Source organism: Lactuca serriola, chromosome 6 (genome assembly GCF_051521515.1).
Source record: "Lactuca serriola cultivar US96UC23 chromosome 6, Lser_US96UC23_V15, whole genome shotgun sequence".
Classification (NCBI taxonomy): domain Eukaryota; kingdom Viridiplantae; phylum Streptophyta; class Magnoliopsida; order Asterales; family Asteraceae; genus Lactuca; species Lactuca serriola.
This window is the reverse complement of record NC_136413.1, coordinates 12,867,256-12,879,990: the sequence shown is the minus strand read 5'-3', so window position 1 is coordinate 12,879,990 and position 12,735 is coordinate 12,867,256. Positions and strand designations below refer to the sequence as shown.

At 29.6% G+C, this 12,735-nt stretch overlaps 2 protein-coding genes across 2 annotated transcripts; both read left to right on the top strand.

Annotated features, from left to right (window-relative positions):
• The first annotated feature begins 903 nt into the window (after positions 1–903).
• LOC145059520 (uncharacterized) lies at positions 904–1,437 on the top strand. Its single transcript, XM_079007366.1, has 2 exons — positions 904–1,014; positions 1,096–1,437. Exons 1-2 carry the CDS (start codon positions 904–906, stop codon positions 1,435–1,437), a joined length of 453 nt encoding a protein of 150 aa, XP_078863492.1.
• A 2,272-nt stretch (positions 1,438–3,709) lies between these two features.
• LOC145058595 (SNARE associated Golgi protein family) lies at positions 3,710–5,588 on the top strand. Its single transcript, XM_079006477.1, has 4 exons — positions 3,710–4,299; positions 4,575–4,811; positions 4,908–5,125; positions 5,224–5,588. Exons 1-4 carry the CDS (start codon positions 4,003–4,005, stop codon positions 5,405–5,407), a joined length of 936 nt encoding a protein of 311 aa, XP_078862603.1. The 5' UTR covers positions 3,710–4,002; the 3' UTR covers positions 5,408–5,588.
• The last annotated feature ends 7,147 nt before the right edge of the window (positions 5,589–12,735 follow it).

The following is a 12,735-nucleotide window of genomic DNA, read 5'->3' as shown; positions in this document are numbered from 1 at the left end:
ATGATCGGGTATTGAATGTTATCATGTGAATCAAAGAGATGAAATTTGAATGACATACTTGCAAAAAGGTCATTTCCAACCTCAAAACTATAACTTTCCACAACGTGCTTTTGGAGGTAAACAACGAATATTCAATATATCTTGGTTTGATGACAACAAATATTGGTATAATATAGTATAAAAGAGAACACCGCCTTTTGTTTATGTTGTTATCTATTCAAATCCGATATCCCAAACCAAGGTGGACCAGATCACTTTGTGAAATCTGGATTCAAAGCTTGGAATAGGAAATCAGGACTAGATGATCACAAAGCTGGAATTCCACACAATATTGTTGTCCAAAAGTGTCAAAATTTAATGAACCAAAGACAATCTAGAACGTGCTTTTGAGAAACAAAACACTTTATAAGAAAAAGAATATTGTACTCGTTTGAAGCATTGGTTGAAGGTTTGCTTTCTAATTGTACTAAATTTTTTTATTAAAATATTTTGTATTTATGTTATGCTAATTAATTATTTATATGGTAAATTTTAGGTGACCTTGAGAGTGGTACCGGTTTGAACCAAAAAGTGGGTATCAAACGACCATTTAATACTCAATGAGGTTCTTATTTTTCATCTCTATTGAATATCAAGAACATATATTCTTCCATTTGTGAAGTACTTAAAGATCTTGGTAAAGATAATAGTGATCGTGATTGTAAAGATGAAGCAATTCGCATCTTAAGGTTATTAAAGTCCTTTGATTTTGTGTTTTGTCTATACTTTATGGTTGATATATTGGGATTTGGGAGTCACATATCATTCGAATACAACATTACAAAGAAAAGATCAAGATATCGTAAATGCCATGAATTAAGTAAGTAGCTCTAAAAAAGCAATTCAAGAAATTAGAGATTTAAGATGGAACCACTTTTAGAGAATGTTACTTTATTTTGTGATAAACACGATGTTATAATCGTGAATATGGAAGACGAATATTATAACGGATTCAGTCGTCGAAGAGGTTCGCAGGTTAGTAACGTTTGATATTACCAACTTGATTTATTTATTGTGTTTTCTCATTTGCATATTAAAGATTCTTTTTATTTTCAGGTTAATAACTTGCACCACTATCATGTTGATGTATTTAAGACGGTGATTGATATGCAACTTCAAGAGCTTAACCATCACTTTAATGAAGCCAACACAAAATTACTTCTTTGCATGGCTTGTTTGTGCCCACGTGAGTCTTTCAAAGCCTTTGATTTGGATAAACTAATGGAAATGACTACACTTTATCGAGAAGACTTTAGAACAGAATATGATCTTCAAGTTCTTGAAGTTGAACTTAAAAATTACGTTAAGGATGTACGAGAAGATGAAAGATTTAATCAATTGAAGAACATTGGAGAACTTGCCAAAAAGATGGTCAAAGAAGCATATAATATATCCTAAGGTTTATATTCTCTTGAAACTTGCATTGATCTTACCCGTTGCAACAACGAGTGTGGAACGCATATTTTCAGCAATGAAGTTGGTAAAGACTGATGTTCGCAACAAAATGGGTGATCAGTTTTTAAGTGATAGTTTATATTGAAAAAATGTTTTAGGAAGTATTAGTAATGACACAATTGTGAAATTATATCAAGCTATAAAACTTCGTCAGATACAATTGTAAAAACTTCAAATATTTTTTTGCTTATATGACTCAACCCGATCCGAACCCGTAATAGATTTTTTTTATATATTTTTTTGTCCATTTTATTTAAATAATGACCCATGTGGTTTTAGGTTCTAGACTCGCCACTGGATGAAACTCCACTTGCAACATGTTTGAATGTGTCTTACGTCAAAAAGATACTTTAAAAATGTTTCATGACCACCTTGCGGAACGTAATCGGATTACGGCATATCCGGAATCAAGTTGGGATACTATCAAACTTGTTACATAAATGTTTAGTTTTAAACCAAATTTTTTTAATGTGTGCAAAAATAACTGAGTTTGAAATAGAGGCACAATGTTTGCTAATATGATGAAACCGAAGAAAACAAAGTTAAAAATATATTTTGAAAATATGCCCCCCGTTATAACTTCTTCCACCACTTTGAATGTGGTTACGATTTGAGGGGTTGAGACTTTACTTGAAAATATTTGTTACGATTTGGGTTCATTGGATGATGACATAGAGTATGCATTAAAGGAATTTTTAAAATTTAACAAAGTTTTTCAAAGTTTGTTTGAAGTTTATTTAACAAAGTATGGTTCAACAAACATTCATGACATGATGCATGGTACGGGTATCCAAATCCACTTTTTACTAAAATAACGAAACAATTCAGGTCTATAATACTTTGAGGAATGAAAATTCCAAAACGAGATCGGTTTAACACCCCTAGTAGCGAGCTCAAAAGGTACATTGGTTCCGATTTTTTGGCACAAATAAGTGTGCAAGAGTTTGATAATTTTGATATTTTGGCTTGGTGGAAAGAAAATGAAACCCGATTTCTGATTCTAACCGCCACAACCCGTGATCTACTAAGCTTCCAAGCTTTTACGGTTGCTTTGGAGTCAACTTTTTCTATTAATGACATGGTTATATTACCAAGAAGAGCACAACTCATTTTGAGTTAATTCAACAAAACAAAAAATACCCTTTCTTATACTACCTTCTTTACACCAAAAACAAAAGCAAAAGCAAAAAAAGAAAAAGAAAAAAAAACTCAAGACGTGGGTTTTTCTTAAGCCATATGCATCTCAATTCAATCCCATGGCCATATATGCATCAAATGTGGGATATGCCCACTGTTTTATTTATTTATTTATTTTTGTGAAACACCAAAACTCATATTAACCAAAAAAAACCATTCCTATATTAGACTCTTTAGCCCAAAAACAAAGCCAAAACAACCAAAAATCAAGTTGCCCGTCGGACCGGTTTGAACCGGTTCAGGAAAAACCAAACCGGTTTATATGGGTTCGGATTATTTTTATGGTGAACCGGTTTTAACTACGTTGACTAGAACTGAACCGGTTTTCTGAACCGGTCCGGTTTGAGGAAAAAAAAACGGTTTATGCAAGTTTAAAGCCAATGTCCATCCGGTTTAAAAGTTTAGACTATATCTCCTGATGAAATTGTAGGGGTGTTAAAATACAGTGTTTTGTATGTTATGTATCATGTTAGACCTTCTTTGAGCCTTTATGCTTAGCCCTTAGCCCATTTTTCATTTTGAATGTTTATTGTAAATTAAAGTAAAATATGTTTCATGAGAAAATATCATCTTTTGTAATATGAAGTCGACGTCGAATATAATACATAACATATAATAATCTGTACACCCCGTGATGTTATTGTCTATCTATCATTATTAAGCCTTCATTTTTGGGAGAAAGTGTTAATATATCACATGTCGTGAATATCCAAGATTTTATCATTGTGATGGTTAGTTTATATGTCATTGCTACTCGCAATAATTAACAAATAATCTATGTCGTAAGAGGTACATACTCAATCATAACATTTTTATTGGGACGATGTATGTCCACTTATTGACTTTAGTCGGTACTTGTTTTATAATTTACAAGATTCTTTTATTATCTTATAATAAATAAATATTTTATAATAAATAGTATTAATCAATTGTCGACATTTTAATATACAATTATAATAAATGGAGTTTGGTACAATTTTCTTTAATTAATAATTGAAGCCTTTATATCTATCATCAAATACTCATATCTTCGGCTCCCAGTCACTATTCTTCTCATATGTCTACCTTCAAAGATCTCTTTTAACTTTCCCAATAATCTGAAATACTTATCTCTTTCTTTGAATCGACGTTTGTTTTCCTGATCTTTTACGCTGTTCTCTTGGATTTGATTGTTTTGTTTTCTGATTCCTCCATCTCTATCAGATAATTCACAATTTAATCCGACCAGTTTTAACGGCTACTTGCAGAACTTCCGATTTTAGGGTTGTTTCTGTCAAATTGATTACGATTTGATCTGAATTTGTTATTATTATGACGTATGAGGAAGCAGATGTAGTCACCCTTTTGAAGATCGCGATTGAAGATCCCAAGGATGATTACGTAATTTTGAAGGAACCGGAGGGGTTGGGCGGTGGTAATGGCCGCGGCGGCGGCGGTTGTTGTTCACTGCCTTCTTCTTCTTCGTCGTCGTCGAGGAGTTGTAGTAGTGTTGGTGGCGGCTTTTGGTGCTCTCTTTGGTGGTGGTCGAAGCTTGTTCTTGTGTTTATCTTCTTGGCTGTTGTGGGGGTTTGTTTCTTTCTATGGATCGGACCTTTTTTAATGAATAAGGTATGTCGATCTGCATTTATCCGAATTTCATTATTTTATCTGCAAATTCCTCTTTTTTCTTACCGTTGATGCACAAATCACTCACTAACCCTAATTTCCCCAATTTCCCAAAAGTAACCCTAACTCGCCTCTCCAGAAAGAGCCCTAATTCCCAATCTTAATGAAAATTTCGACTGTTTCCTTGATTTATATGCATAATTCGTGTGAACGATCCAACTGGATTTCTGAAATTATTCCAACTTCTATAACATACCTCTGTTTCTCACATATTTCAGGAGGTTATCCCCATTTTGAATTGGGAAACCGAAACTTTCAGCAAACCAGTGTTAGCAGTTTTGATCTTCACTTCTGTAGCAATCTTCCCAACCATATTACTACCATCTACACCTTCAATGTGGGTAGCCGGAATGAGTTTTGGCTATGGTTTTGGGTTTCTTTTAATCATCAGTGGAGTCATCATCGGCACATCACTTCCCTATTTCATCGGTTCCCTCTTCTACCACAAAATCCAAGTAAGTATCCTAATTTAATACACTTTTTTTTCTTCTCTTTTGGGTTTAAACCCTAATCGAATCAAAATGTGCCTTTGTGTTCTATTGATTATATAGGGTTGGTTAGAAAGGTATCCAAAAAAAGCTTCAATCTTGAAGTTAGCAGGTGAAGGAAACTGGTTTAATCAGTTTAGAGCAGTGGCATTATTGAGAATTTCTCCATTCCCTTACATGGTTTACAACTACTGTGCTGTGGCAACTGATGTCAAGTTTGGTCCTTACTTATTTGGAACATTGACAGGAATGGTCCCTGAGATTTTCGTTGCAATATACACGTAAAGACTTCTCTAATTCTATATAGTTCTCTGGTCCTCTTCCTTTTGGTTTATTCACATGTATTACCAATTTTACCCTTTTGAATTTGTAATTGCAGGGGTCTAATGATCAGAACTTTGGCAGATGCTTCAAATGATCAACACTCACTTTCAGTGACTCAGATTTTAGGTACTGTTGGTGGGTTTCTTTTAACAATTACTACAACTGTTTTGGTGACAGTTTATGCAAAAAGAAGATTGAATGAGTTGCAGAAAGATGAAGAACAGCTATTGCTTCAGTAGGATGCAAAGATTATGAAGAGAATCATAAACTAACAAAAGAAAGGGTGTTTTTGGATTGATTTAATAGAGTATATATATCTATATAAATGCCATTAAAAGATTGATCTTTTGAAAATCCCCACTTCTGTTCTTCATAAATTGTATATAATGAACTGCATACTTATAAATGGTTCTTTCCGTATATTCTTTGTTGATGGTTAATGGAAGCATATTTTGCTTTTAATAAAATGGATGAAACAAAAGATATACATATTGTTTCTTGTAAATAAAAGTTAGATTAAAGTTTATTGAGAAGTTCATGTCTGAAAATGTGCATCTTCGGATATGAAGATGTGTTTTTCTGTGGTTTGTTAAATGATTTTGTTATGTTTTGAACCACAATTCAATCTTATTTGTGTTCTAGTGAGAACTCTTATGGATGTATTTGGATCTTTGAGATCTTAATATTGTTGATAGATATATATTTATTGGCTAATATTAATGAGTAATGATAGTTCGGTTGATGTGCTTTGAGATAGTTCATAAATGAGTTGTAGGTTTTTCATTGTGAACTTAAATCGATGTGGACATGAAGCATACGAGTTGTAGTTTATTAATGTAATCAGAAATTAAAATTAGTAAGTAGCATGAGTTTTTTTTTTCGAAAGAGAGTAGCATATGAGTTTGGAGTTGTATTAGTTGGAAATGATGGAATATATAAAGAATGATATGATGTCATATATTTATATTGTTAATAGATGAACCCTTTATTGGATTTATGTGAAGTGAATAAGTATCTTGAATCTTAATTATATTATTAGTTATTTAGGATTCCATACAAAGAGTATTACAACATGAAATATATAATATTTATATATTATTATTATTATTATTAATCGATCAAAATAAATAATTAAATAAAATATTTATCTATTAATTATTAATTTAAACTAAAGAAATAGAAGATGTATGTAATAAAATAAGAACGAGTATTATTTATAATAGTTGACTAATTAATTATGGATTCGAATTGGCTGATTAAAAGGCATAAAACATCAATATATAATATTTATATATGATAAATCGTATTATATTAATCAATCAAACAAATTGTTAAATAAAATATTTATCTATTATTATTTATTAATTTAAGAAAAATAAATAAATAATTATTTAATAAAATAAATAAAAGAATTATTGTTATAATTGACTACTTTATAGGAATTAAAAATCCACCCTTTTATGATTAGTATAAAACAAGCCTTTTATGTTATTAAGGCAACCAAATGAGAAACTCTAATTGGCTCCTCCAATCACCTCTTCCTTTTTTCTTTGTATTCGTCAACTTATAAAGAAAAAAAAAGAAACTTAATCGCTTAAAGAACTAACATGCCCTTGGTGTTTCTAGTTTGCTCATGTGGATATATGAAGTAGTTCAACGTTTTATACAAAGTTTCTACACCAAATATTATCACCGTCACCAATTAAAGGAAATTGTTAAACCCTTTATCTTTGGTTATTTATTAATTTAATTTGATTCGGTTGGATCCGGAAATGTAAGTCTATGTTTAGAAACAACATGATCCTTTTTTTTTCACTATATGATGATCTAACTAATAGCATTGTCCAAACACGTCGCCATTGTCACCTAGGAACTTCCTAACAAATTTCAATATTAGTTGATTGAAACATATTACTCTCTAGTACATTTCCACAGGGGAAAGGGGTGAGAGGGACAAAGTGGACAGTTACATATAACCCAATTATATATATATATATATATATATATATATATATATATATATATATATATATATATATATATATATATATCTTAATTACCTTATAAAGCATTTTTGGTCAAATGCTGAATTTTAAGTCGTACAAATATACAATATATTTGTACAATTAATTTATGCATTACAAAAAGAGTAGAGTACATATGGTCAACAGTTGAAAATGTCAAATCTCTTATCCCTTATTCTTAGGCTATATATATATATATATATATATATATATATATATATATATATATATATATATATATATATAGGTAGTGGTTCAAATGAGAACCAAAAAAGGTTAAGAACCGTAAGAACCTCTAACTTTAGATTTTTATAAAGGGTTTAGGGTAACCCTAAACCCTAAACGTTAAACCCTTTATAAACCCTAAACCCTTTATAAACATCTAAAATTAGAGGTTCTTACGGTTCTTAACCTTTTTTGGTTCTCATTTGAACATTTACGTATATATATATATATATATATATATATATATATATATATATATATATATATATATATATATATATGTGGAAAAGTTCAATAGAGAACCATAATCATTGGTTCTTCAAGGAACCAAATCTTTTTTTCAATTTCTAAAGTTTATTCTTTATCGAAAAAAATCTAAAAATATCTAAATTAATATATTAACATTGTGATTGTGAAAAATATTTTTCGGATTCACCGTTTGAATCCGGATTCACGTTGTGAATTTTCAAAGATTCACATTGTGAATTTGATGTAAAAAAAATCGAATTTTATATCATTGGAAAAAGTATAAAAAGTTATGAATTTCTGTATTTTTAGTTTTTTTTTTTTTTTGATAAAAAATAAGTTTTAAAAGTTGAAAAAAAAGATTGGTTCCTTGGTTAATTATAGTTCTCTATTAAACCTCATCATATATATATATATATATATATATATATATATATATATATATATATATATAAAAGGAAAAATATATTTATTTCAATTTAATGTCATATATATGATATTTAATACTTTATATATATATATATATATATATATATATATATATATATATATATATAAGTATATGACTTTAATTTTAAAAATTTAAACAAATCAAAAACTGACAAGGGGATAATATGTATTTCAAAAATACCACAAAATGACAAGTGTCAAAACTCATGAGAGATTAACATGTGACAAAAAAACCTTTCATTTATATATGTATATATATATATATATATATATATATATAGGCTTATGTTTTTCTATTTCTAACTGTTTATTGTGCGGATATCGTATGATGTGAGAATTACTAAGATGATAAATTGTTTAGCAATGCGAATACGTTCAATCTTGCATAACTATTGTCATTAACACATTCTCACTAATTAAATCGTCTATAAGGTTATTATACACTTATTATTATTATTATTATTATTATTATTATTATTATTATTATTATTATTATTATTATTATTTCTGTCAAAATGTTTGTCAGAATGTTTATTGGGTTGTATTTTATCAGAATGAAAATGAGTGAAAAACGATGTGTGAGAACAAAAATAAGTAATAATTAGCGAGAATGCATGAAAACGACGATATTTTTGTAAGGTTGAACGTATTCACATTGCTAAACAACTTATTCTCTTAGTAATTCTCATAGCATACAATATCTGCACAATAATTAGTTTGAATACTTGAACCTAGTTATATATATATATATATATATATATATATATATATATATATATATATATATAGGGGAGAGTTCAAATAAAAACAGTAAATAGTGTAAGAACGTAAAAACATTTTTTTATGTTATTATTCTGCAATGAATTTTGTATCGACAACTTTTTGTCATTATTCAGCAAAGAATAAATGAATAGTCAAAGGTTAAAATTAAAATTAGAATTTACTACAAAAATACACATACATAAGTTTATAACAGAATAATAACATTGTAATGAATATATGACTAATCGAAAGTTAATATTTATATTAGAATTACTTCAACAATACATATATACAAAATTCATTACATAATAATAACATAAACATAGTGTTTTTACGTTCTCACACTATTTACTGTTTTTATTTGAACTTACTTCTCTCTCTCTCTCTCTCTCTCTATATATATATATATATATATATATATATATATATATATATATATATATATATAGAGAGAGAGAGAGAGAGAGAGAGAGAGAGAAACTTATAATAACGATAAATACCTTTTTTCTGGTTCGTCCCGAACATTTAAGGATATTTAAATCCTCGGGACCGAGATTGTACATTTCCATGTTATGTACCCACGTTGGTCTCACTATAGCTTTTTGTTGGCCATACAAACGCTTTAGTGCAGAACATTTTTCATGGTTAAGGTATGTCTAGACAAATTAGCCAGTAATAGTTGATAGCCTGATAGCTGTAAGATATAGTTTTTAGTTGCATGAAATTGTTTGTTAAAAGTAACTTTTAGTATGAAATATATAAAATTACATATTTGTGGTCCTTGAATCGATGATTTGTCCTCCATGTACGAGATCATTTAAGGTGAAGTGTTGAAAAATGTAGTAAATAAATATGTTGGTCGACCTTGTTGGTCCCAAACCATGGCTGCTGGAGCGGTTATTGAATTCTGTCGGAATGATTATTAGGAGGGAAAACAATGAGGCGTGTATGTGATCTGGTTGGGAGAAACATCGAAGGTTGCTGTCGGATTAGCCAAAAAAGTCCAACATTGATGGACCTAGTTTACGAATGTTGTTGAAACAACTAAAGGTAGAGGGAAGTAAGAGGACAAACCTAGGTAGCATCGTAAGAGGGCTATTATGGGTGGTTAGGTGGTGGAAGATATGATTCCCACTTATATTTTGGTGTCGATTGATTAGATTGGTAGTCACCGTTTGTCTTAGTTAGCGACCATTCTACATGTCATTGCTACAATAAGAACCCATATTGTTTTGGGTATCGTTAGTATGAAGGATGTTGAGGGAAGATATGTGGTCGGTGTAAGATATGTGGTCGGTGTGAGACAAGGAACGAGAAGGGTGTTGTTGAGACATTCTTTGCTATTTAAGTAACAACATCGAACGAGGATAGAGGCGAGATTGACCGGTGTCAAATGATACTTATGACATATAATCAAACTTAGAGGAGAGGCCATTAATCAAATAAATGATAGGTTTTTGTCGGTCTCCACAACACCAATGTTGTCCAAGAGGTCTACCATGACTTTAGTGTTGGTAAAGTACTCGGGAATGAAAAGATCGCACATCGAAACGTTGAAAAAGTTCATTACCTAGTTGCATAGCTTTTGTATCCTTGTTATGTCGTAATATATTTTCAAGGCTTATCCATACATCGTGAACTGATGAATCAATTTTTAGAACCATTCGTAGAAGATATTGGGATATAGACTCGTATATCCAAAGTTTGACAATAGAATCAACCTTCTTTCCATTCGAGATCGGCAGGTTTATGTGTAGGGTATTTATAAGTATTATTTATGTGATCGGCAACATCGAAACCAATACAATATGTGAAAAAGGTTCTCTCCAAGCATCATAATATAGTGGTCAATATTGTGAAGACAATGAGTATTTTAAATTTGACAATCGTGTTGTTTAAGGAGGTGCCACAATGGAGCAGAGGCAATGACATTATGGTCGAGAGAGAAAATACGACTAATAGAAGGAAGGGAGGATATTTAAGTACAATATAAGGAAAAAGGTATCATATTTGCTTCGATAGGATGTTGGATGATTTTCTCATTAAATGTCAATCTTGATATACACAAAATTATCTACACGAACACTATGGCAGTGAAGTTATGGCCGAGAGAGAAAGGTCATTTGGTCTAGAGGTAAAGACTGACTTTGTTAAATGAGAGGTCATGGGTTCAAGGCCGACTATTAGTCTAAACATATGAGTAATCCACTTGGGCTATAATATTATATTTAATCTAACAAAAACCTAAACGCTAAAAATTACAAAATTTGTAAAAAAATCTTCAAACAATATTTGATAACATTATAGATATAATCTTACAAAAATTGAAAAGTTAAAATTAAAAATTAAAAACCTTCAAACATTACTCTTAATTTTTCATTATTGCGTAGATGAAAATAAAAAGTATTCACAAAGATTGTTGTTTCAAAATGTTCTATCTTTCTTTTAATCCACAAACTCTAATTTTTAATTCAAAATTAAATAAAATCCATGTTTGTTTAGATAGAAGCACAGGGCATCTCAAATGAATAAAACATTAAGATTATATGATATCATATTTTTTTTCTTAAAATTTATATTAAATAGTTTGTTAATACATCTTATATTGTTCTATTTTCCTAAGAGTCTACAAAATTGGTTCAATTTGCAAATTCCGAGTTTGATAATAATATCAATTCTGCCTGAATATTCCCCAAATAAAAGGTTCTGAGATGGAGTTGTTTTTCTTTTGTTACTTCCCCATATATAAGTGACTTATGAATACATTCATTTCAAGTTAAATAATCAAAATTTTATATTTATCTTTATATATATTAAAAATTATTAAAAGAGAAACTTGATGACATCACCTTCAACAATCAGGGTCATTCATTATGTTTCCTTGATTAATTTCAACCATTGGATCATTTTGATGATGTTATCATAAAATAAAATAAAATTAATATTAACTAAATTAAGTCGACTACATTTGGAAAGGTGAAAACTTATTAATGGTGACTTAAATTTTTAATTGGAATGTATTGAAGCGAAATAAATATCAACATAATTGTCAAAACATAAATATGGTTCTTTCCTTTTTTAAAATCAGGTAATTTGTATATATATTTCATAATTATAGAAACTGAAATCAAATAATTCAAAATAATATGATATGAATCACAATATTAATTTCTTCATATCCTTTCCAAAATCTTTGTTCAAAATTATGTATAAGTATAATCTCATTCATTTGTTATCACAATTTCGTGAAGTCTGCACTTTGCAGCATCACGTTCGAATACCAGTTTCATAAGCTTAGCGAAAAAAAATTGATTTATTGATTAATTTCTTACATCTGATTATAGTTTGTGTTCACTATATGTATCAATGGCTTATTAGTGTGTTTTTCATAAACAGATTTTCTATTCTCTCATTATGTTTGTGTGTGTATGTGTGTGTGTGTGTTTAGATTGGATGATGTAAATTCAATTTAATTAGTTTTGTGTTAATTGGATTGGATTATGTGTTTGGATTGGATGAAAAAATAAATAAAGAAAAGTAAAAATGGACTAACTTCCCGAAGGGTTAAGTGTTTACATATGTTATTTCTCCAAAATCACTTATTTAGGCTTGCTGTAAAAACTACTTTTATCTGGAATGATTCATATATTCTTTAATATATATGTGTGTGTCTGTGTTTCTCAAGAAGCATATGCATTTTTGTCCAAAGGTAAAAAAGACAAATGTAAATTTGATATTGATGTATTATACATACTTGTTGTAAAATGACCTATTTACACTTGTTGTGTGTGTCTGTTTGTGTTTCTGTGTGTGTGTGTGTTTGTTTGTATTAGATTTTGTGTTTGTATTTGATGATGTAA

Bases quoted from the DNA above. Each gene is read 5' to 3' on its own strand.
- LOC145059520 (XM_079007366.1), top strand. From the start codon at position 904: ATGGAACCACTTTTAGAGAATGTTACTTTATTTTGTGATAAACACGAT. The intron at 1,015-1,095 runs GTTAGTAACGTT...TTTTATTTTCAG, and splicing joins GTCGTCGAAGAGGTTCGCAG to GTTAATAACTTGCACCACTA.
- LOC145058595 (XM_079006477.1), top strand. From the start codon at position 4,003: ATGACGTATGAGGAAGCAGATGTAGTCACCCTTTTGAAGATCGCGATT. The intron at 4,300-4,574 runs GTATGTCGATCT...CACATATTTCAG, and splicing joins GACCTTTTTTAATGAATAAG to GAGGTTATCCCCATTTTGAA. The intron at 5,126-5,223 runs GTAAAGACTTCT...TTGTAATTGCAG, and splicing joins ATTTTCGTTGCAATATACAC to GGGTCTAATGATCAGAACTT.